This window comes from Salminus brasiliensis, chromosome 22 (genome assembly GCF_030463535.1).
Source record: "Salminus brasiliensis chromosome 22, fSalBra1.hap2, whole genome shotgun sequence".
NCBI lineage: Eukaryota > Metazoa > Chordata > Actinopteri > Characiformes > Bryconidae > Salminus > Salminus brasiliensis.
Genome location: NC_132899.1, coordinates 28,215,411 through 28,239,838, shown reverse-complemented (window position 1 = coordinate 28,239,838; position 24,428 = coordinate 28,215,411). Strand labels below are relative to the sequence as shown.

The following is a 24,428-nucleotide window of genomic DNA, read 5'->3' as shown; positions in this document are numbered from 1 at the left end:
CTGTCTTCTGTTGTTCGCCAGTCAGGGGCTTTCAAACGGAACTTCAGCTCACCTCTGCTCACCAATGAGCTGTTGGGGGTCGTTAAGGAAACTCCACCCCCCCAAGGTGAGAATTGTGGTTTCTTTCATGTTGTTTTACGAGAGAAAAAATGGATTTCCTGCAGGCTACAACAGTCACCAGCCTTTGATGTACCTTTAAAACCTTCTATACTTACCAACCATTTTCCTGGCTAACAGTTATTGGTTGTTCCAGTAACATTTATCTATTTATTCTCATAATTGACTATGGGCTTTTAACATTTTGGTAGAAATATTTCAAAGTTATGGAAGTTCGTCATACAACCTTTTTTTTTATTATCATTGTAAATTCTTTGTATATTGTACGTTTAAATATATGCTCCAATTCTTTAGTTTAAAAAACATTGTCACATCCATTAAACATCATATACAACTGTATTAAATCACATGTTTTCAGAACGTTCCTAGAATGTAATTTCTGTAGTGTTACAGGTTAACTTTTCTGGAACCTTTTCAAAATTGTTTCTGAACGTTTGTGTAACATTCTCTCTTAGCTGAGCGTTTAGAAATCCCTGCCTTTTATTTACACTTGCTGGCCACTTTATTATTTCACAGGTCCACAACAGATAGGCTGCAGTGTAGAACTGTACACAAATTAAAGAGGATCTACAAATGAGGGGGTTCTAATAATGTATCCACAGCGGCAGGAAATTATGCCTTATATTCCTGAAAGGCTATAGTATACAGACACCCACACATATCCATAACCTGCAGCAGTGAGGCATGTTTTCAGGGCTTAAGAAAAGTAGCTGGAACTCATTTAAAGTGGAACTTTAAAGTGGTTACTTGCCCATTCTGATCGTGTTTCAGCGCTGGTTAAGCTTGCCACCTTTTGTTAAAACACAGTTAAACCAGCTGTACAATTCCATGTGCATGGTGGCACTCTGAGGTATGCAGTGAGTTCATAATGGTTCTAGCTCAGTGTACACTGAAAAATGTGACCAGGACGTCTCTCTTTCCGCTCATTGCGACATCTTGCCATCTGCTCTGTGCAACGTAAAACATTTCATGCTTTGTTTATGGTCCTGATTGTATTCTTGATTTCTATTGTGCTCTGGATAAACCTGCATGCAGTGTATTGACCCTTTGCCTGACCCTTGTCTACTCTGTTTTACATCAAGTCTTATATTCCACCACTGTACACCAGTATAATAATGCATTATTGTTTGTGTGTAGATCAGGTGAAAGGGACGGTGGACCCCGTGTATGAAGCCTTGCGATACGGAACATCTCTTGCACACATGAGCCGCTCCAGTTTTGGCAGCATCACGGAATCGCCGTGCCACCAGGTAATCCGCCATGAATCTCGCTTAGGACGACAGTGGTTACTTAACAATACTGCAACTGTGTTAATTATCATATCAGTGTAGACTGACTTAAAATACAAGGAGCTTAATGTAACTCATGTAATTACTGACTCTCATATTTACAAAACTGACACATTGGCTTAATAAGCCTAGAGGTTAAGGGATCAAAAAATGGGTAGTCATGTAGAATGATGAGCATTCCCTTACCTTGTGCCTTTACATAGTTGCCACTTTATTAGAAATACCTACTGTTGATGCACAATTAATGTCGGCCATTCTTTATTAGTGATTTGTTTCTGACCACAGAGCTGCTCATGGCTGAATATTTTCAGGTGTGGATGCCAACAACACTGCTGTGCCTAATACACTGACATCAGCACCACACATACACACAGAGACACACTACCACGTCAGTGTCATTTCTGTGCTCTAGGCAGTCCACCAATCAAATGATATCTTGTCAACAGTGACCTTGTGATAAATGTGTAAAAAGGCAGCAGATAAACGTTGCAGTAAAAGATCGATTGCAGTCTGTAATTCTGTGCCTGTGCACATATGGACCTATAATGTAAGTGGAGCTCAAAAAGTGGCCAGTGACTGAAAATACAAGTAGGGATTAAAGTACAAGTGCAATAAATGTGGTTTCTTTTTTTTTTTTTTTTTTTTTACTCTTTCTGTAAAGAGCAACGGAGGAGAAGAAAAGTTTGAGAGCCAACCCATTGTTGAAGAGGAGTCCATTCCTGAGTCTGAGGGTAAGATGTTTTAACCCTTTTCAGGGCTAACAGAAATTCTCGAAGAACATTGCATGTCCATGAATTATGGTATGATACTTAATTATAACCATTTTTTTCTCTAATTAAGATGTGATGTATTGGGAAAGAAATTTATGTCTCACCTTAAATTTGACTTTCTGCCTGTTTGTAGCTGCTAAAATCTTTCCTCCCTTGATCTCCCCAGTGGCGTCCCTGGCTGACAGTGAAAAGGGTGAGACAGAGGACAGGGTCAGTTTAAAGGTGAGAGACTGTGGATATTGTTCATGTTTTACTTATTAATGGATTTCCATGCTCATCCACTGTATTAGAAACCACTACCTTATGCTACCAACTCACTGGCCACTTTATTACAAGCACCCACCTTGTTCCTCCACTCACAGGCCATTTTATTAAACTCAGTTTGTCATATCACTCAGTTTCTAACACTACACACACAGGAAGTGATTAGACTGCAGTGTTGTGAAGGAGCTGGGAGCTAATTGGTCAGGGAGGAAAGTCAGACTGAATTAAAAGATATTAAACACTATAAAACATTTTAAGAAAAGTCTCTACTAAACAAAATCAGTCAGTCCAGAATGTCTCATTATAGAAATGGATACTAATAAATTAAGGATTTTACTGAACCTTAATTAAGGTCATCCTTAATCAGCAGCTCATCTAAGCTGAATTGTGTGGTTGTATTATTTATACAAACAAAAATATTGCACCACTGGATCTGGACATCCCATTTCATTTAAAAAAAGAACAACACAGCAGCAGCTCTGTTTACCCAATACCTAGATGTAGTATTGTTTTTATGGCCAATCAGAACAAAGATAATGTGTTTCTGATTTCTTTCTTCTGCGGTTTTCAAATGGTGGACGACAAAAGGTTCATTTTTGTAAATGATCATTGTTGGCAACCAAGACCACAAGTTGATATGTAGATTTCACCTGAAATTGCCATTCTATGGACTGTCCTAAACGCTATGGGAGTCATTATGTCCTTTTTTAAATTACACTGCCAATGGCAATCATTGGGGTCCAAGCGCTCTTCACTATTACATAACCAGTAGAGCACAAATGATGGGCAGTGTTTTTAGGCCAGCTTTGTTTGAAATAGATGTTCTCAAAAGGAGATTTTTGAACAGACTTGAATTTGCATAGTTGTTGAAATCACTCCTAGGAATGTCGCCAAAACCTGCTGCTCACAGATTATGAGATCTGACGTCTGAAATTTCACTGGCACTTATATCCAGCAAGTAATATCTTACCTTCTCTGTGTTTGTCCAGTTCCAGATTGTCCAGATTGAGATTATTCAGTAAAAGGCTCTGTAACACGTGTGTGTGTGTGTGTGTGTGTGTGTGTGTGTGTGTGTGTGTGTGTGTTTTTAGGCCCCCAGACGCATCGAAGTTCACTCCATTCACACTTACGTAGCGCTGTACAAGTTCCTCCCTCAGGAGAAAAATGACTTGGAACTTCAGTAAGTGACACACTCTCTCATCTCTTTGTGTGTGTGTGTTTGTATCTTATGCCCTTGTGGCCACTTTTTTCCTCATTCACCTTCTCGTACACACACACCCACACATACACTCCTCCCTCAGTCATCATCGGTTCCCACTGCGGTATGAAATTCTGATGAGGAAGCAGAAACTGACACCAAACTCTAATCCCAGCAGACTGCGGGTTTCTTTTCCAGATGCCCAGTGTCTCAAGAGCAGTCCAATGTCAGTGCCTCCCTGCAAAGAAGCATCGGATCACTCAATCTTGGGCTTTGGTTGGAATTACTGTTTTCCAGAGATAGCTGGAGCCATTCAAGCTGTTTAATTAACAGCAGCCCTTGTTCAGTTCCAGCGTACTTTTAATAGCCACTTTCTCTTAGCTGTTGAGTGCCTTGATAAAGTTTTAAAATCACTGGTTGTTCATTTAGCAGTTTAAATAATTATTTTTTCTGCATAATCTTAATATTTACAGATGCACCAATTTGTAATTTCAATTTCCTTCATTTTTGTTAATGATTTGGATTTGTGTTTAAACATTTTTAGCTTTTCTAGATTAGGCAAAGACATTTAAAGCATAAAAAATGTGAAATTTTTCTAGATATTTGTTCTGTTAATATTGTAATGGCTGAGGCTACTGGCCATTTTTAAATACACCCATAACTCAGCCAAACACACTTGTCACTTCATTCCGTTTAAGCATGTTAAATTCAAATTGACACCGTACAGTGCACATAAGAAAGATCGGAAGAAGATCGGAAATTTGGTGGATTAGCTTAAGGTAGTTGTGAAGTCAACAGCATTATATGAGATTTTCTCATGTTTGTGATTAAAAATGCTAAACTCCCTAATGTTGCTAATGTTTACACGAACTGAGTAGAAGGAATTAAACCTGCCAGATTGTTTCTTCTCTCAGATTGAAGCACAGTAAGTGCTAGTTTCTTCAGTCTGTCCATTCAGACATGTGATTGTGGTGTTGAACATAAGCACTCTGCTTTGCAAAACTCATTACTCATTACTCGATCCTTGCGATACACTTCATACACTACATACAAAGTTCAAATGTTTTGGAGGGACTTTCAGACATGTTGACTGCCCTCCTGTTGGCTGTTGAAGTCCAATGAATATTTCCAACAGAGGATAAACATCGGTGAGCGCTCTGTTAAATGGTGCAGATGGAAGTCCGTTAGTGCTACTATTTGGAGCTAAACGTGACAATGCAGTGAATGTGAGAAAGGGTCTATAGGGAGCCATTTCTGTGACAGCTGTGGCTGCTGTTGGCACCCTTGAACGGTGCACTAGTGTGCCAGTGACTGGTGCAGAATCGGTTATATGTGGCATATCAGCAGGTCACCAGTTATGGCTGATCTTGTTGAAAACCGGCTTGCAGTCTTTTACTTGCTAAAGTATTCAAAGTGACAAAAATTTGACCAGGTGTAAAACCTATTCTGTTTCTAAAACTGAAACAAGTGGAGAAGGACCATACCCCACACTCTTCCTTGTGGCCCCTCAAGCCCCTTTATATACCCTCGCTTCTCAGTTCAACTCAGAGTTGAACAAATGTCGCACCCACTTCCACCCTCCTTCTCCCTTTATTTTATCACTCAGCAAACCAGCGGAGGGGGGGTTGGTCTGCCTGCTCACGCAGAATACATGAAAGCCCTTCTGTTCCATCTCAGAGTGTGGTCTGCACTCACAAATACACCTTTAAAGCAGCTGAGTTAATTGACTGGAAACTGGATTCAAGGTCTTTGACAGAAGAATCCATGGGTGAGCTTTACATCAGTGTCTAAGGATGTAATCCAGCAGCTGCCCAATGGCTTCAGTTTGCCGTGCCTGTTGAGTATTTAGGTCTTCCGTTTCTGTGCCTACAGTAATGTACTATTGGCAACTGACCATGCAATAAAGATGCTGGAGACAGGGATTAGGTTGGAAAATGCTGAAGCATTTCTTTTAGTGTAACTTTTTCATCACTCCTGACTTCAATAAAGAAAGGGTAGCAAATCTGTAGTACATTGTCCTCAAAGGCTGTGATCTGAATGCCCTGCTAATTACTGTCTATTTTGCAGGCTTTGCCCCTGCTGGTTTTGAAATGGTTTAGGCAGGAAGGGAGATCCAGTATGCTCAAGTGAAATGTGACGGTCTCTGAAAAGAGCATTAATATGCATGGAAAAGGCAGCCTTGCACTGGATACACTGGACAGAGAAGCAAAGCAGTATGGTGGGGGGGAGAAGATAAAGGGTAAAGAAGAAAAAATGGAAGAGCAGATATGTGATTTGTGGAAAGGCTGTGGATGAGGGGGTTGCAAGGGGGCCACATCATCCTTACCAGAGAGAAAGAGATAAAAGAAGAAGAGTGGAATAAAGACAAAGAAGCATTGTGGCAAAAAGCTCCTTTTCACCATCTGCTGAAGCTGCGGGGGGTGGCGGGGGGGTTTCATGCTGTTCGGATGCAGCAAGGTCCGCACCGCAGTGTGAAGCAGCACAGGACAATAAAGCACAGTGCAGTACTGCAGACCAAACGTGTGCGGCAAGGCAGAACTGGACTGTACTGATTTTGATCCACAACTACAGTCACAGAATGTAGGCAAAAAAGACACATTTAGCTTTAGTTGTTAAATATGCGTATTAGTAGTATGCCACTGTAGTATGCCTCTAAAAATAGGCCTTCTGTTTCTGAAAGGATTCCTGGCTAAAAAGAAGCCAATTCATTAGTCAATTTTTAATCAATTTAACTGTCAAAAATAAATAATATGAATAAATTAAGATGTTATGTATGGTATACTGACAAAAAATGTGCATCATAGTAAATTTTTAGATTTTGGCCATAACTAATTATTAAGTTGCCAATTTTAAGTTGTTTTAGACATCATAGTTGGTTAGCGTTTTGCCTTTTTTTTTTTTTTTTTAGCCCCATTCACTTTCCCAGGTCTGGCTTTCTCGAATCTTTTTGTTAAATATTAAGGACCTTCTGTGTGTTTAGCTCTAGTAGCTCCTGTGGATGATGGTAAAAGCCACTAGGCTAACTTTTAACCTACAGTGGAATTCAATGAATGAACACTGTTAGATAACAGTTTTGGGGCTTTCAAAATTGGCCTGTTTTACAGCTCTGTAGGATGGCTCTGAACAGTGTTAAATTAAGCTTGTGAATTTATGCAGACACCATGATTAATTTCGGGGTTGTAGTCCCTCAAATACAGCCAACCTTGAAGCGTGTAGGTGCACTGTATTCTAGACTTACAGCTTTTTTAAAAGACCCATCAAATGCACACATTTATTGTACTGTAAATCATTTTTCCCTACAACTTTAACTGGCAAAATGGCTGTTATGTGCAGTTTCCCAGATGCATTTGTTTGTAATTAAAGCTGATTATGATGAGTTTGAAGATGTTATTACTGCTCTCTCATCTCTTTGTGCTTACTCTTTCGGCAGGCCAGGTGACCGTGTGCAGGTGACGGATGACTCAAATGAAGACTGGTGGAAGGTGAGATAATTAATAAACTGTTAACAGAGTACCATTAACAGCCTATCAGTGCAGTAGCAGCGGTGAGGCAGGAGGTAAATATCTTAAAGGTGTTCTGTTGATGCAGTACTGAAATTGGGTAGATTTACAGTAACTACTGTAAGTAGACTTCCATTAGGCAAAACATAATTCAGCCTTATCCTAAACATAATCTTTACCCTGGCCCTCTACCTTAACCTTAACCTCAACCCAGAACCTTATCCTAACCCTCATCTTGGCCCTAACCTTAACCTTAGCTCAACATCTAACCCTAACCCTCACTCTGACTCGAACTCTAACCTTAACCTCAGCTCAAACCCTAATCCTATTCCTCATTTTGACACTAATTCCAACCTTAACCTCAACCCAAAACCTAATCTTACCCTCACCTTGGCCCCTTAATTTAATCCTAATCCAGTTAAACTCCAGTTCCAGACTGGTGTCAGCAGCAGGTCTATAGCAGCTTGTTGGGAATGTTGGGATGGTGTATTAGACCTGTTAAATGACTCAGGTGAACATACAGATCTGAACTAGGACTCTCCAAATAAAGTGAAGAACAGCTGATTTCAGTCAACGTTTTCATTAAAAGTATCTTGATAATCTGAATGTTTAGATGCTGTTGCACCACTGATCTGTTACTGAGATTTTTTATATATAGCCTGCATCCAAATGTAATGTATTTGATTCACCACCTTCACATTTATACAGCTCTAGTACTGAGAAATTCCAGTTTTTCCACATCATGTAGATATGACATCGTCTCAGGATCCTCAAAGCATCTCTGCTTCAGAGGCTTCAGAGGCTGTTAATTATTTCTACACCCCTGTTTTCCAAGGTCATCACCCATTAAGATTTACTGCAAAGATCTACTCCTTTTTTTATTTTTATATTATACCATTTAAAATAACAAAAAAGGGGAAAGCTGTTACAACCTGCATGGTAGGATGTTCTTGTTTGACAAGTATGACAACTTGTCAGCGCTTTTTTTGTAGCAGCTAAGATTATTTCAGTTCTTGTTTCTTCCTGCAAACGCCTTCTAGTTCTGTCAGATTCTTGGACCGCCTTTTGAGGTCTACCCGCAGCTGTCCAATGATGTTTATTTTTGCCATGGCAAAACTGGTAATTCTTAAGGTAGTCCTTATTATCCTGCTGAGGAAGGCATACTTTTTTAATTTACAACATCTTTTAGATATGGAGTCTGATGGAGTCTCTACAGCTGTTTTGGAGGCTGTTACTCTTTCTACATCTTCATTCCCAGGGACATCAGCCATTAAAACCTACTGCATAGGTCTACTGCATCTCCCTTTCAGTGAGGAGGAAAGGAATGGATTAAATAAACTTCACAAAAAATTGCTATACCCTCTAAATTTCACTTGGTCAGTTAATCACTGTATTCTTTTTTTCTGTCCCTGCCTCCCTTCTCCTATCCACACGACCTTCCCTTCCACGTCCATCATTTGGAGTCCTGATTGAACGCAAGCTAATACTGGCACAAGACTCCGTTTTTTTTAGCTGAAGCACATGCTGCTACTGCTATTCATAGAGTCCTCATCCACAATATGTAATGGCGTAATGGCTGTGGTGGACGGCTTTGACAGGGAGGAAACAGCGTTTAATGAAAAATTAATAAGCTTTCCTTTCCCTAATGGAAGAGAGGCCCTGAACAAGCGCAAAGCGAAATGCCAACTCACTCCGGAATAAACAAAAACGGACAATGCACGCACTCATAAGTGATGCAGCTTTGTGGACACACACACACATACACACTATCCTATCCTTTACTTTCTCCATGTTCTGTACTCTCTTCGCACATTTTAGGTACAATCTCATACTTAACATCTTACTTTACTAATACATCTTAGTCACTCACAGAGTAATTTAAATGAATAATTATTTATGTGAGTTTGGAGAAAACATGCCAGAATCAGGTACAGCTTGTAGGTGCAAAATATGCAAAAATATGTGGGCATCTTATCAACCTGTTAAAGTATTTCTTTGATATTTAAAGCAAGATCACTTTTTAATTTCCTGATTTTCCTAAATGGTCGAGGAAAATGATGGTCAGTATAATTTTCAAGTCATTAATCGTTCGAGTCAATTGTTATCAATCCTACTTCGTGGGCTATCAGTTATTGTTAGTTCAGAGTGTTCGGCAGCTGATGGAGGCTGATTGTTGAGACAAGGTTTGTGGAGTCATTTATAAAGCTTTGAAATTTGCATCACCTGGTCTTTCCTAACAATGATTTGAACCAGACCATAGTCCTAACAAGCCAAATAAGGTCAAAGTTATTTGAGAGCTTAAAACTCTTTTTTTACTACGTTTTTCATGGTGCTAAACAAGCTAAAGACAACTTAAATACATAAACAAGAAGATAATGGAAAAAAAATTACAATGTAATATAATATAATTATTAATCTATGAACCTTTGTTGCATATTTCATTTGACAGCGTGTTTGTGAGTCATCGAAAATCAACAGAGCCCTGAGTGAAAAGCCTCTTTTTGTTTGGGGTTGCTATGGCAACTATCATGAGTTTGTGTGTGTGTTTGTGTCTGTATGTTTTAGGGAAAGAGTCGCGATAAAGTTGGCTTTTTCCCAGCAAACTTCGTCCAGAGGGTGCGTCCCGGAGAGAGAGTGTGGAGGGTCACTCAGATGTACCACGGCAGCCGCGAGAAAGGTCAAATGACCGTGAAAGACTTGCAGGTATATTGATGTACTGATGCGTACACACACACACACACACACACACACACACACACACACAGGAACATCTGACTCAGGCAGACTTAAAATCTGACTCATGCAGACTCATACACCAACAGTAGATGTATTTAATTTTCCATTTTTTAAAGCCGCATCTCCAAGGTCCCCACAGTGTTTAGACATGAAACACCTCCTTTTGCATTTTGTTTAATTATTTCTTGCAGGTAGCAGGGACATTTTGTCAAAAGTGCAGTGGCTAGATTCACAAAAGCTTTCCTAAAAACAAAAACTTACAAAGATTCTTAGGATAAACACTAGGAAGTTTGTAAGAATGGGCATTATTCACCAACTGCTCTTAAGAACATATTTCCCTTTAAAACCTGCATATGCCGTTTTCCTTTATTATTAGAGCAGGAACAAATTTAAGAACATTCTTAGGAATTTATTGATGAATGAGGCCCAGTGCCAAAGTCTTGTTGTTTTTTTGTTATGTAGCCGTACATAATGTGGCCTTTTATGCTGATCATAAATGACTAATTTTCCATTATTCTGTTAAATCTGCACAAAATTTTAAGAAAAAACTGAATCAAATGAAGCATGCGAAAATGTAGTAAAAAGTACTAGAAGTGATTGTGGAGGAAATAGTAACAAAGTCAGGAAACAAAATGAGACCCGTGGTGTCAAATCTAACTAGAAGTCGGAAAGTTCTGAAAAGCTAACTAGCAGTGCTCTCAGTATTCTCAGGCAAACTAACAAACTGAACACTTCATTCGTGAGCCTGCAAAATGTTAGCACTGTTAGCACATCTGAAGAGACAGTCCCTGTTACTCATCCAACACAAAATCCTACTGATTTCTCTTGTTTATTTTTTAATAATAAAAATGGGAAAATATATTCATATACATTTTTCTTATTTAACCTTTATTGCCTTGTGGTCAAATTTAAGCTATTAACTGTTACAAATACTCAAGATAAACACTAGGAATGTCCCTGCTACCTGCAAGAAATAATTAAACAAAATGCAAGAGGAGGTGTTTCATGTCTAAACACTGTGGGGACCTTGGAGATGCGGCTTTAAAAAATGGAAAATTAAATTTTATTTTCATTTTTACATATATTTTTATATATTTATGTATATTTTATTTATTTAAGTACTGCTGTCTGGGTAAAACTGGGTCCTTGGGTACCACAATTTCGTTCCACCCCATGTACCACATGTGATGCGAATGACAATAAAGTCTCCTTGAATCCTTGAATCCTTGAAGATCAAACTTAATCAGAATGGACATGCCTAACAAGCAGTCTTGTTTGGCGGAAACCAGTACATTGACATGTAATCAGTTTGCTGTAATAAGTCATTGTAGAATGGGAAGAAAAGTATAGTATATTGGTCTTCTTTTTCTGCTGGATTTTTGTCTACTAATCCAGTTTGTACGGAATCAACACTGAACCAGCATGGAACATTGCTTTAACACAGCTTTTTGATTTGACATACGGTCAAATTCTAGAAACACCCAAGCAACCTTCAGACAAGGTATAGCAACAACTTTGCAGCATCATGCCAACCATCAAACAACACCCTTGCAGCCACCTGGTATAAAATATGGCAACCATGTGGTATCAACCTAACCAGCTAAGAATCTATAGCAACTGCTTTGCACTCCCCTTCCAACCATCTAACAATTACCTTGATAATATAGCAACAATGTGGCAACACCTTAGCAACCACTTGGGAAGCCACAGCAACTACTTAGAGCAACCTTCAGACAAGACACAACAGCTACTTTGCCATCACAGCACCCTACTAGCCATCTAGCAGTCACCTTGTGACACCCTAGCAGCCACCTAGGATGATATGGCAACCATGTAGTAATAATCCAGCAACCATCTTAGCGAATACCCAGCAATTCAGTAGTGACCGCCAGGGATACCATAGCAACTGCCTAGCAAGAGGACATCAATTGCTAACCAACACCCTTGCAACCCCTTGGAACAGCAACTGCAAAGTAGTAGTTCAAATATGGGTTCAAGTCGTCAGCCGTTTAAATCTTCTCTTTCTTCTTCTCCACCTCGTCTCAGATCTGTGTCGGCAAAGGAGACGAGACGGACGGTTTTCTGAAACTGACCAGTGGAAAGAAGCGAGGCCTGGTGCCCTTGCAGTGCTTGGTGGAGATATGAACGATATTTATCTTCCTCTACCCAGATTGGGGACCTTCAAGAGAAATCACACCTCCTCACCTCTCACACCCCAACGGCAGGGACGCACCACACATGCATATACTCACACACACACATACACACACTCACATACACACAAATTACCTGTGCACACATACACACAAATGCGCATACACTGAAGAGAGGGAGCAAATGAATCCTGCTCAGTAGAGGATGCACCTCAGCCTCAAGTCGACGTGTAGAGTATTTGGATTGTAGACGCAGTGAAGAGATGAAGTAGACAGATGAGGCTTTCAGGAGGCCGAAGTATTGGCATATATGACCGGCTGCTCTGACCTCTCTCACCAACGGAATGACCTCTGTTGGACCAATTGCACTGTATCTACCAATCTGCTGTATTTGTGTTGGGAGAACCATTATTGTAGCAGAATAGCAAACTGTAGATGACTTTTGTCCAGATTTCTAGTATCAGTGTCACACCGTCAATTGCGCGAATGTCTGTTTCATTATGCCATCTTCTGTATTAAAGGGATACTTGGTTTCAAAAGCTAGCATAGCTTTCAAGAAATGATCTGGAGGAATCTGGGGAGGTATGGCTTGCATGAGGTCACGTCCATAATGGTTTTGTTTATTGTTACCAGTGTTTTTGGATGATTCTAAATGAGGATCCTAAATTTTGGATGAGTATACAGAGGGGTGGGGCAAAAGGTTTGGGCAAAAGGCTTGAAGTTAAAGATGACACATTTGTTTTAATATTTTACTTTATTTCCATCTTTTACAATTTCAAAACAGAGGCAAAAGGGGCAAAAAAAAGTTTTGGCACCTTATGTTCAGTACTTTATAACACCCCTTTAAATTTTTTTAGCACTGACTTTAGTGCTTGCTTGGGGGGGCTATTGTTCCTCTGAAAAGTTCTGTGAGATCTTGGGCCGTCTTGCTACTTATCATCTTTTCATTCTTTCCTATTTATAGAATTCTTCCCTCTACAAATGAAATGTTCCTTGTGCCGTTGGCTGCAATCTTGCTCCAAAGCAAGATTGATCCACCCTTCTGTTTAACAGTTTGATAGCTATACCTTTGCTCATTGCAGTCCTAGTTCTAATTCTGGTTCTGGTTCATCCACAGGACTTGTTTCTAAAATGAATCAGGCTTGTTCAGATGTTCCTTTGAAAACGCTGAACACTGAAATTTGTGGTGAGGACATAGAAAAGGTTTTCTTATTTGTTCAGGAGTCGCTGCACAGTCGAACAGTGCACCACCATTCTGTAGCCTTCTAAATCTTCCTGAAGGTTATTAACAGGCAAAAGGGGTTTTTGATTTGCCTTCAATCCCACGCAGTTTCCTTTAATTGTTTACTTTCTCTTTAAGAAGGCAACTTCTCCACCATTGCCAATGCTAACTGCCATTTCTTAATTGCATTACGGACTGTGGATACAGCTAACTGAAAATGCTTTGCCATGTTTTTATAGCCTGTGTTCTTAATATTGTCTTAATCTTACGTTGGCCTCACACTTGTGTGTAAGAGTTTAATAGGTCAGCCTCTAAAATCGTCAGTTTAAATGGATGAATTACTAGAATTTAATTTAACTGGATTAAAAGTGGAGCTTGTTCTTAAAGTGCTGTTATTGTACAGAAGGAAAAATAACTTCTTTCTCTTGTTTACTAAAGCTGTGAAATACAGCATAAAAGACCTAAAAAAGAAAACGAAGACAAGCAGCTTAAGAAATAACTTATTCCAGAAAGAACTTTTTCAAATTGTTTGGAGAATTGCATTTAAGAACATTCTTATTAACTTCTTAGTGTTTATCTTAAGATCCTTGTGAACAAGCCATAGCCCTAAAAAGCTGAGACCAGGCCTGAACCCATGAGAGCTCAAATCTCTCGAGGTACCCAAATTTTTGCATGACGCCTCCTTCATTTTTCTCTTTAACATTGTTCACAACAAAATAATACACTTGCTTAAAAGTTAAAAAGCATGTTTCTTTGTCCTTTAGAGATCAATTTGTCTTCTACTCATTTAGTTATTCACAGTAACAGAAATTTTCACCAGGGGTGCCCAAACCTTTGCTTGCCAGTGCACATCAAATTATATATAACCCCTTTTGATGAGTTGTACTTGTAGGATTGGAAACAGTAATTTTGAAACATGTTCATCTTGTTAAGTCAGGTCTTTTTCTGTATGTAGCTCTGCCTACAGGGGCTTTTGTTCTGACTGTGCATTAGTTGGAGTGTGTTCTCTCCCAAAAGCATTACAAAGATATCTTTCTACCACTGCATTAGAGTCTCTCTTCATCTGTCAGCTTTATTTATTGGTCCCTGCTCTCTAAATCTGATCCATTTCTTGAAGCCAATTACCGTTCAAAGTGACCTCTAAAACATGTCAGACCTTTTTACTGTTTTTTTTTAATGTTGAAGTTAAGTGTTGGACCAAATCAGAGCTAGAAGGAGCTGGGTACAGTTCCAACTGAACTAGATAAGATCTGTCCACTGGAGATGCGCTCCAGTTCACTGCTCTTTGTAGGCGTTTAACAGTGCAATAACATAGTCAAGGGAAATTGCTACAGGTTGACCCATTCAATATTATCTTAAGCCTTTTGATCATAAACCCATTTTGATTTTTGCTAAATAGTTGTAGAAGTATTTCAGCAAGATTTCTAATGATTTTATACAAATAACCTACATGTATATACTACAAATAAAAGTGTGAAAAGAAATTGTAATTCATTGTCAGCACCTATGAACAATTCTGTCAAAAGCGAACTGCGTCCTAACATTACAAATTACCCCATAACTGTGACTAATTATGATAAATGCAGCTAGTTTTACAAGTAACTATACAGTTTGTTACAGTAATACAAACAGTTTATTCAGTGCCACTCTATGTAGTCTTAAAAATCCAAACATGCAATTATATGTTCTAGTCTGTCCCCAAAAACAATGGGCATTAAAAGATCCCCCCTGTTATCTGCTATAACAGCCTTCAATTCTCTGGGCAGGCTTTCCACTAGATATGTCTGTCTGTCAGTGTAGGTGTAGCATTAGAATTTCCCTTGAAATCCATGGAAAATTACCCCAGCCCAGTATTCCTCTACCACCAAATGTTGTAGTTGCCATTAACCATCTTCTTAAAAGGCATTTCTACTGCTCCAGAGTCTAGTGGCAGTGTGCTTTACACCACTCCAGCCAATGCATTGCGCATTATGTTAGGCTCGGAATTGGCTTTCCAGCCATGGAAACCAGACCCATCAAGTCCATCTCTTGTGTTTGCAAACATTTTGTATGCTTCAGCATTCAGCTGTTCTGTTATGTTTGCACTTTAAAGTAAAAGCACTTACAGCTGATTAGGGCTACATCTGTCCACACTGGACATCACTGAGCTCTTTAGTACTCATTCTATTGGCATTGTTAAGGGTTTTCCATCTAACTCTTTAATGTGTCAAAACATTGAGGTAGATAACTTGGTCTGGTTGATGTAGCTTAGTGGTTAACCACATTGCGTTGACCATGGCACACTAAGGTTTGATTACTTAGCTATACAAGCACACAACACTACACCAGTAAGAGTCTTTGGGCAGGACTAACACTACATTCTTCCATTTGTGTAATTCTGGTTAAATGCATCAGCGAAAATATGTTAAAGTAATGTTAATGGATTTTAAATCATTAATAATAAATATTGAAATGATTTAAAATAATATTTTAATAAATAAATAATTATTTTGCTTTTCCAAACATAGAGAATAAAAATTCAGTTCTGCTACGTCTGTAACTCCGCCTCAACTGATTCCCCCCTCTTTTACATAGCGGTGGGAAGCGATCTTCCAATATTGATGCTCCCATTGGTTGCTACGGTGACTTATAAATCAGTCTTTGATTATCTCTGTTCTACCCCACCCATTCCTCGGTAAGCCCCACATCCACAAGCCTGTTATCAATCCCTTAATGTGCATTTTTTTTAGTGTGCTGAGAGTATCAGTGGGCCTCCCACCCTAACACACTGATTATATCAGACGTGTACACATACTTTTTTGCAATGTCTTTTTAGTACAGAATGCAAACAGTTACCAATGAAGAATTTAATTTATGATACTAAAACTGTGACTGTTGCTAATGTACGTTTGTTCCATTGGTAATCACAGTACTAAGTCAGGCTACAGTACTGAGACTGTGTTTGATGTGCAGTTAATACATTTGAAAACGCAAGCTTTTAGAAAATCAATCAGTAGATGAGAGCTCCTGTTTGTCTTTTAAATTCTGGAAGATCTCGTTGGTACTTTGCAGTGGATTATCACATTTCAGCGCTGTCTGAACAGTTCAGCAGCAGTCGGCACAAATTACTGTGTATCTGAGCAGCTGGAGCAGGGAACAAAACGATTAATCCCTCAAAGCCTGAATATGTATGGCGTAACCTCGCACAAGGATGACAACACGGGAACTGCAACGGGAGAAATGAGAAATGTACCCAGCAACTTTAGTAGCTATAAAGAGAGCAAAGAAATGCAGCTGTAGAGAGAGAAGACACCTCCTGCATCTACATTTAATGAGTAGTGCCAAATGCACTTGCATGGCTTTGGCCTTCGCAGCATGAAAACTCCACAATTCATATTAACAGCAAGCTTATGAAAGCCTTAAGGCTGTTGCCAAATGTCAGGAATGAATGCTTGCCATTAGGAGGTTTTTAACGGCTGAATCACTGGAAAGTCAAGATGAAGCTTTCTGTCAAAGAAAATACTGAATTGTTTTGGATTGGATGACAAACGAAAGTGCGTCCTTTGTTCTTATCAAACGACAGTATATATAATGCACACCTGTACTCAGTGGCATACAGCCCTCTTCCTGAGACTTAGCAATAATCCATTTCTTGTCGTGGAAAAAGCCAGTCTAGCATAAAAATGCTTTTTAAAAATAAATCAGCCACTGTGGGTTTTTACACCGTTGCGCCACAGATGTTTAAATTTCCAAAGCACACGATTCTGCAAATATAACGTTCCCATGTGGAAAGCACTGTGTGAATTTCTGCTAAGCTTGGAGGAGAATGTATTTACTGTATGCAACTGCAGTATTTTAGCATGTAGCATCACACAGGGATGGAACAGGCATGGCAACAGCTTGAGCTGAATCTGTACAACCTTGACGGATAAAGGCTGATGTTTCTGATCTTCATGTCTGTGGCCTGAAATTTAGGACAGAAGATACTCATACCTTGCTGTAAGCTGTATTTATCACAAATTCTAATCAGAAATCAGCAAGCACTTACCTTCCCCTGTGTGCATGTAAATGCCGAATGTGAATCCACCTGAAATCTTTCAATAAAGGTACTGCAAAGAAGCTGGATTACGTGTCTTTTTTTTCTTTTTCTTTTTTTTTTTTATCTTCACAGTGAGTGCATTTACATGCACCTCATAATGCGGTAACTGCAGAAATCAGTAATCCGATCAGCGTGTTCACATGTACTTGAGTAATCAGATAAAAGCAACCACAGAGTCTACATGAGTCAGGCCGTAATTGTGTTTCTGCTTTGCAACCATCCAGTAATCTCACAGAATAAGATGTGGCATAAATGTCTTGTAAAACCCAAAGCCACAATATAAACATACATCATCTAGAAGATGAAGAATATTTAAATCTTTCAGTTTCAGCTTCACTCCAAAAGCAATGTGTCGCCGTCTCATGTATTAAACGCTGCTTGCTTATTTCTTGTACCACAGTCGATTTTCATGCATGCACAGACTGAGAAAAACAAGAATACTCCAGTTAAGAGTTTATATGCACTGAGAAATACAATTACGGAGTTAAAAAACAGCTTTCTGTGTCTGATTTCTTAATTGGATTTCAAGACCTTATTTTGATCTAAGAAATCGTAAATCGAGTATGCTGTAAAAAAAAAAAAAAATCAATTATTTTTTAACTCAAAAAGTTTAAAAGCTGCCTTAAGCTAGCCGTTTAAAGTCTAATCAAATCGGAATTACTATATAGTTGGTCTTTGGATACCCCTCTGCAGGTTGATTTGACTATATTGTACAAGTTTAATGAAGATTACTGCTATGAGTTTTATTCACTCGTTCCACTAATTGGCTTTAGTTTGCTTATTTTAGTTAAAGTAAGTCTAGACATTACTTTTCAAGTCAAAATTGTGTAAAACATATATTGATTTCCATGATTTTATTGAAATGATTGATTGAACCTTTATTTAAATGATTATGATTAAAACAACAAAGCCAATTCTGAAGCAACATCTCACTTCTTGGATGGAATGTTAAATATGAATACAAATTTTACATATAAGTAAAGCTTATAGTCAAACTCAGCAGAAAAAGAAATAACTCGCTGAAGCCAGGCAGTTGAGCTTTACGTAGGATATGTACAGAACTAAATACCCAGGGTCAGGTAGCCTTGAGAGAACAACTACACACAGGCAGTGATTCGGGGGAAACAGGCCCAGTATACCAATGGCAACCGACTAAACTCAAATTTATAAGTTGAAGATCTGGACAATTATCACAAATGTTTTTGCCTAATTTAAAATAGTTCAGTCCAGTTCTACATGCAGCCATAGCCATAATTTACAGTGTCAAAATAATTCCACTCTTTTCCAAATTTCAGAAACTTGTGTTGAAACATAGAGCTCACAAACTCCAGTTGAAATCACGAAGCTTAATTTGATGAGTTTATTTTTTACACTGTATGATGTTTGCATGAGCACTTGAATAAGCAGATATCTGCAGAAATCAGATTATGAACTGATTTTTGAGTGCATGTATATGCATCCACTGCAAAAATACACTTAACCTAGGTCTTGGAAGCTGGCCCTTAGGATTAAGCTCATTCCTTGACTAGACATAGTCTTCATTCAGGATGCAGTCTAGCCCACCCAGTACTAAACTGAATCTGTGTTGAATCAGAAAATCAACTCTAAGTGCAGGTAATGTTAAAACCCTTCAAATCTGATATCAACTGTGTATGTGTTTCCTGTGGAGAACCCTTTAGGCCTTTAAGAATAAGGATGGTGTTTGTGGTTATATATATTTATTTATGTAGTTGTTGGCAACAAAGGGGTTAAATTTGTGAAAGGATAAACAGAAAATTGTCCAACCAAGATTATTTCTTATCTTTTTTTTTTTTTTTTTTTTTGACATTTATGGTGCGAGATGAAAGTCTAGCTTAGTGCTAACATACTGATAGGATCCCATACGCGGGACATATGCCTGACTACCTGTATTTTGTACCATTAGTCTGAATTAGGGGCATGCCTAAATGTAAAAGTGGCAAATCCTGGGGTGGATTTTTTTTTTTACTTTATGGTCCTAGATTTGTGCATTGTCTCTCCAATGCACTAAGCATAAGGCTGTAGACCACTCTGAAGAACAAGAATGCCCTTAGTTCCATACTGTAGGCTGCCACTTTCAGGACTGCTGGTCCAGTCCAGGGTGACATGAGTGGAATGGCCTCAAAGGTCTCTGCCCAGTGGATACGGACATTGTGTCCTTGAGCAAGGGACACAGCCAAGCATCTCCACTCCATGCACATTTCCCTATAGGATGTCCTTAGAAAGGTGAACACCTAGCCTTGTTTGTGCTGATAAAACAATGTCCATGTGTCGTCTGTAATAAAGGGGATAAAAATCTATATTTAGTAAGCAGCATGACCTCCAGCAGCGCTATCCGAGATCAGGAAACAACACCACGCTCCACCCGCCACAGTCATAAACAGCTCCAGCCTCCTGGGCCTGACAAGAGGCACCCGCAACATCAAAACACTGACCACCGGATGCAAAAATAGTTTCTACCCCCGAGCTGTCTTGCTTCATAAATAAAACCCTTTTGACTTCCATGAACAACACAGGCAAACAAGCAGAGACGCATTACATCCTCAGCTAAAACACAAGCACTGTAGTGTAGGGAAAGCAACGTAAATATTGCTTCAGATTTTTGTGCATTTTATAACAAAGAAAGTAAAATAAAAATGTAAACATGGCCAATATAATAATTTGGCTTTTTTATTTATTTATTTTTTACAAGAATTTACAAAAATGTCAGAATGAAAACAGAACTACAAAGTAATGTCAATTTAATTCAAATATATCAAATAAAATCTGTGACTGAATAAATATGCACCCTCTTTGAAGTGACTGACCTAATTCAACAGAGGTCCAGCAGACAATTTGTGCTAGTAGTCTCACAATTAGTGAAATGGAAATCACTGGAGTGCAGTATAAAGAGACTGTCTGGAAGGTCCAGTCACTTAATCTGCCTAGAGTAACAAGGACAAACTGTTTTATTAAGTGGTTGCTATGGGATTTCAGGTGGTTGCTAAGGTGTTGCTAAATGTATGCAATGGGGATGCTATGGTGAATAGAAAATGTGGAGTGGTTCAAGTGCTTCCCATTCTAAGGAGTTGTTCTGCTGTTTCTACGTTGTCACTATGGTAAAACTTTTGTTAAGTGTTTGCTATGGTTTGCTATGGCTATTTCGGAGGGTTGCTAAGGTGTTGCTAAATGTATGCTATGGTGATGCTTAGGTGTTTCTAGGTGGTTGCTGTGGCATATCAGGTGGTTGTTAAGATGCTAAGACCACTGTTAAGCATGGTGGTGGTATCAACATGCTCTGGGGCTGTTTTTCTGCCAGTTTTGCTGGTGCATTATCAGTCTATCAGCTAGATGGTTAAAACTTGGACATAGCTGAGCATTCCAACAGGACAGTGACCAAAAAAAAAAAAATCAAAGGATGTTAAGGGATTAATAAAGTAGGATAACATTAAGCTTGTGGATCGGCCTTCCCAAAGTCCTGACCTAAACCTTATCAAAAAGGTTGGATGTGATCAAACATCCAACCAGATTTCTGCCAAAAGATTGTTAATGGCTGCTAGAAGCATCTGGTCAACACTCAACTGGCTAAGGAACTTTTTAAAATATTAGTAATTTTTATGTCTTTTTTTTAACCCTGTATTGATTAGGGTTCATTTTACACCTTGATCTTAGAGTAATAATGCAGTGTGATATTTAACTGCATTTCACAAGATGAATTACAGACTACACAAACAGTTTAGGTACACAAACACCCCTCCCACACAATCACACTTTATGCTAATTAATCAATAAATTAGGCAGACTGGCAGACTGACTCTAGGAAAGGCACTGGTCAGCAGACCAGATGACTTATTGGGCATGGTGAGAAAGATCTGCCTTGTTTTGTGATACAGAATAGTGGTGTGTATGTAGAAAATTATAAACTGCACTCTGCCCTTCTGCTCTGTTTAACCTCTACCTCAAAAGGGTTTACAGCAGGGTGGTCACTCAGTCGGGGGTGGTACCATGGGGGCACTTTGGATTGGTGGGTTAGGCCAGTGTTTGTTAAAAAAAAATCACAATCTGGTCAAGATAAAAGCTCAGGATCGCAGAGTGCAACTCAGAGAAAATCCTGGGGGGAAATCGCACAAGGCTCCTCCAAGCACCCATATTCTCTTCCTGGGTGTCAGAAGAAAAAAGAAAAACCAGGCAAGTCTAGTTTAGCCAGACTGTCATTGTGCTGCATAGAATGGTCAGTGGCATTTCAATAATCGAGAGTTCGGCACCAAATTATCTGCACTTTATTGTGAAAAAGGTCCTGAGATATAAAATGACCTCTATTATGTTTCATGTAGCGTTTCATGTGACACTGCCTGGTAAAGGACTCAAGCCTTGCTCTCTAAAGCACATATTTACTAGGACCCAGGATCTCATGAACATGGCTTGTGTCTATCCCCATACTATTGGGGTAGTGGTGGCTCAGCGGTTAGAGCGCCGGGCTATCGATAACAGGGTTGTGGGTTCGATTCCCTTTACCCTCTCTGCTCCCTGGGCGCTGGAGTTGGCTGCCCACCGCTCTGGGTGTGTGTGTGTACTCACTGCCCCTAGTTCACTAGTGTGTGTGTGTTCACTACCACAGATGGGTTAAATGCAGAGGACACATTTTGCTGTACAGTGACAAATACATGCACCTTTATTGCTATGGAAAATCTTTTCTAGCCAAACAAAAGGCAGTTCTTGCGCATGCACTTTCAAAAAGTGCGACATGCACAACACCCCACGTTCAAATTAATTAAAAAAAAGTTACTTTATGCTTGTAAATGTAGTCCAGATCCACCATAGACCACTTCCCAAATAATACCATAGCTTTCCAGTTCAAGTGATCTGATCATAATGGGCATATTTTCATATGATCAAGTGAATACATGATTCACTCACGAAAGCTGATCAGTTATTACCTGCATCTGTGTTTTACAGCTTTAACATTAAATTGCTTAATTGTTCACCTCAAACTACGTGCTGACAGATCTACACAGCACATGACAAAATCTTCGCAGGCCATTTCCACAGGGTATCAGTTAGGGCAAGGTGACACAGCTGAGCTGCCCAAGTTTTCTCTGTCTTAATGAACCTTAATTAAGCCATTAGTCTTTAATTACACTAACTGGCACTGAAGGAGCTGGAGGCAGGCAGGGAGCTGAGGGGACACAGACAACAGGGACGATTTTACCTTTCGGCTGCTCAATGATTCAAAAGGGTTCCCAGTCATCCAATCAGCACCCTGCATAATTCCCAAGGTCTGACCTCTCCATGGCACTGCACTGGGGAGCGTGTACGCCACACATTTCTACTCAGTCAAATAGAACAGAGTCAGTTAACAGTCCCCTTTATTTTTTTCTGTCAGTGTGAAAGAGCTTTCCAAATAAATAAATATCTTTACATAAAAATATCAGCATCAAGGCTGTGATAAACACTGGCATCTTTATTATTGACAAGCTGGAAGTACTAAAATTACCACCACAAAACTGAAATATTTTATTGACATGGAATCTGCCTCAAATCCAGCTTAAGACCAGCTTTGCTGGGCATTGGTTTCAGATGGTCTAACATAGCCTAAGCTGGTCATCCAAGTCTGCTGGTAGACCAGGTAATCCATCAAGCTCAAGGGGGTTCAGAGTGGTCCAGCGGACTATGAGCTGAAGACCACTGGTTCAAGTTACGCTGCCTGCCATCCTTCTGCACATCCTTTCAGTGGCATGGGCATCTGCTGCGCGTTGGTTGCTTGGTGATGTTGCATCATGAATCTGTAAAAAATAAAAACTAGTTGTAACTAGCTCTTACTGTAGCTAGCTCTTACTATGAGTTGTTGATGAAACTACCGCCACCATGTTTGAAGGCTGTACTTTAGCCTACCTAGCTCTCACTGTGAGCTGTTGATGAAACTTGGGCTAACCTTCTCAATGCAACTGCCGATCTACATGGATGCTTCTGTGACTGACAATTTTTTATTGAGTATATTGGCAGACTTTTTAGAGTTGCAGGGTAAAGTGTAATATATTGGGGACACAAAATCCCTAGCAGTTTCCACTGGACATTGTCATTACAACAGTCAGTCTCCTGCCACCTCTCAAGTACGTAATAACTTTAGCATCGTAATAAGTTAGCATCAATGCCTACAAGTATCTTAATACTTGCAAGCCTACCAAAGTACCCCACACAAACCAGCAAGCTCTGTTCAGGGAGTCAATTAAGAGGTTTTGGCAGTAGTAGAGTAATCTCACTTTCATGCAATGTCATTTTGATGCATGGCTTGCAGTTAGCATGGCTGTAGCAGCATTTTTGTCAGCACTCCATGGTGCATTGATCTTGGCTTGTTGTTTTGATTCTCCCTGTTGGTTTTGTCCTTCTGGTTTGCCAACCCGGTTATTTGGTTTTCATGGTTTTTGACTCTGGCTTGTTTCCTTGTTCATGTGTCTGGTTTTGCTCATGTCTGCTGTGGGTACTTTTGGATTGGTGCTCTTACTAACACCTAATCCTGTTAAGCTCCTGTTTATTAAAACCGCCTTTGCATTTTATGTCCGCAAGCATCTGGTCTGTGCTTCACAATAACATTGCACCTTTCTTATAGATGACCGTATGACTGTACCACTATGGCTATAACTTAAAAGTTCTGCTTCAGGGCAGCACCAGCTAGAGCCAGCTCGTCAGCATGCCTGTGGAGATGCTATTCATGTATTCCATTTTTCTCACGCTATCCGCTCAATCTCTTGACCTCTAACCCAAACCTCAGATACAATATGTATCTCTCATTCATCACAATGTCTCACTCTCTCGCTATGTTTTGTAGTGCAGATGAAAGGCCTTCCTGTGTAAATGAGTTCCAGTTATCAGTTCATTACCCTGTCTGTGACAGGAGAGATCAAGGGAAGATTGCCAGGCGACCACTCCAGAGACTCTCGAGCTCTACAGCTACTCCTTAATTACACGCAAACAGCTCAGCGAACCACAAGACTTTCTCATACCTCGTTAGCGTACGCCATACAAGCTGATCACTTCCTTTGTGTTTTACCGCCGCTGCCGACCCACCACAGTTCATTCTGTAGAGGGCAAATGTTCAGATAGGCC

At 39.5% G+C, this 24,428-nt stretch overlaps 1 protein-coding gene across 1 annotated transcript in view; it reads left to right on the top strand.

Annotated features, from left to right (window-relative positions):
• LOC140544358 (SH3 and cysteine-rich domain-containing protein 2-like) overlaps positions 1 to 17,328 on the top strand; it is a 45,553-nt gene extending 28,225 nt beyond the window's left edge. Inside the window, exons 5-12 of the mRNA XM_072667873.1 lie at positions 22 to 106; positions 1,255 to 1,367; positions 2,068 to 2,137; positions 2,343 to 2,398; positions 3,532 to 3,620; positions 7,069 to 7,120; positions 9,704 to 9,841; positions 11,921 to 17,328. Coding sequence (XP_072523974.1) covers positions 22 to 106; positions 1,255 to 1,367; positions 2,068 to 2,137; positions 2,343 to 2,398; positions 3,532 to 3,620; positions 7,069 to 7,120; positions 9,704 to 9,841; positions 11,921 to 12,019 — 702 coding nt within the window. The 3' untranslated portion in view covers positions 12,020 to 17,328. The remainder of the gene's footprint in view (positions 1 to 21; positions 107 to 1,254; positions 1,368 to 2,067; positions 2,138 to 2,342; positions 2,399 to 3,531; positions 3,621 to 7,068; positions 7,121 to 9,703; positions 9,842 to 11,920) is intronic.
• The last annotated feature ends 7,100 nt before the right edge of the window (positions 17,329 to 24,428 follow it).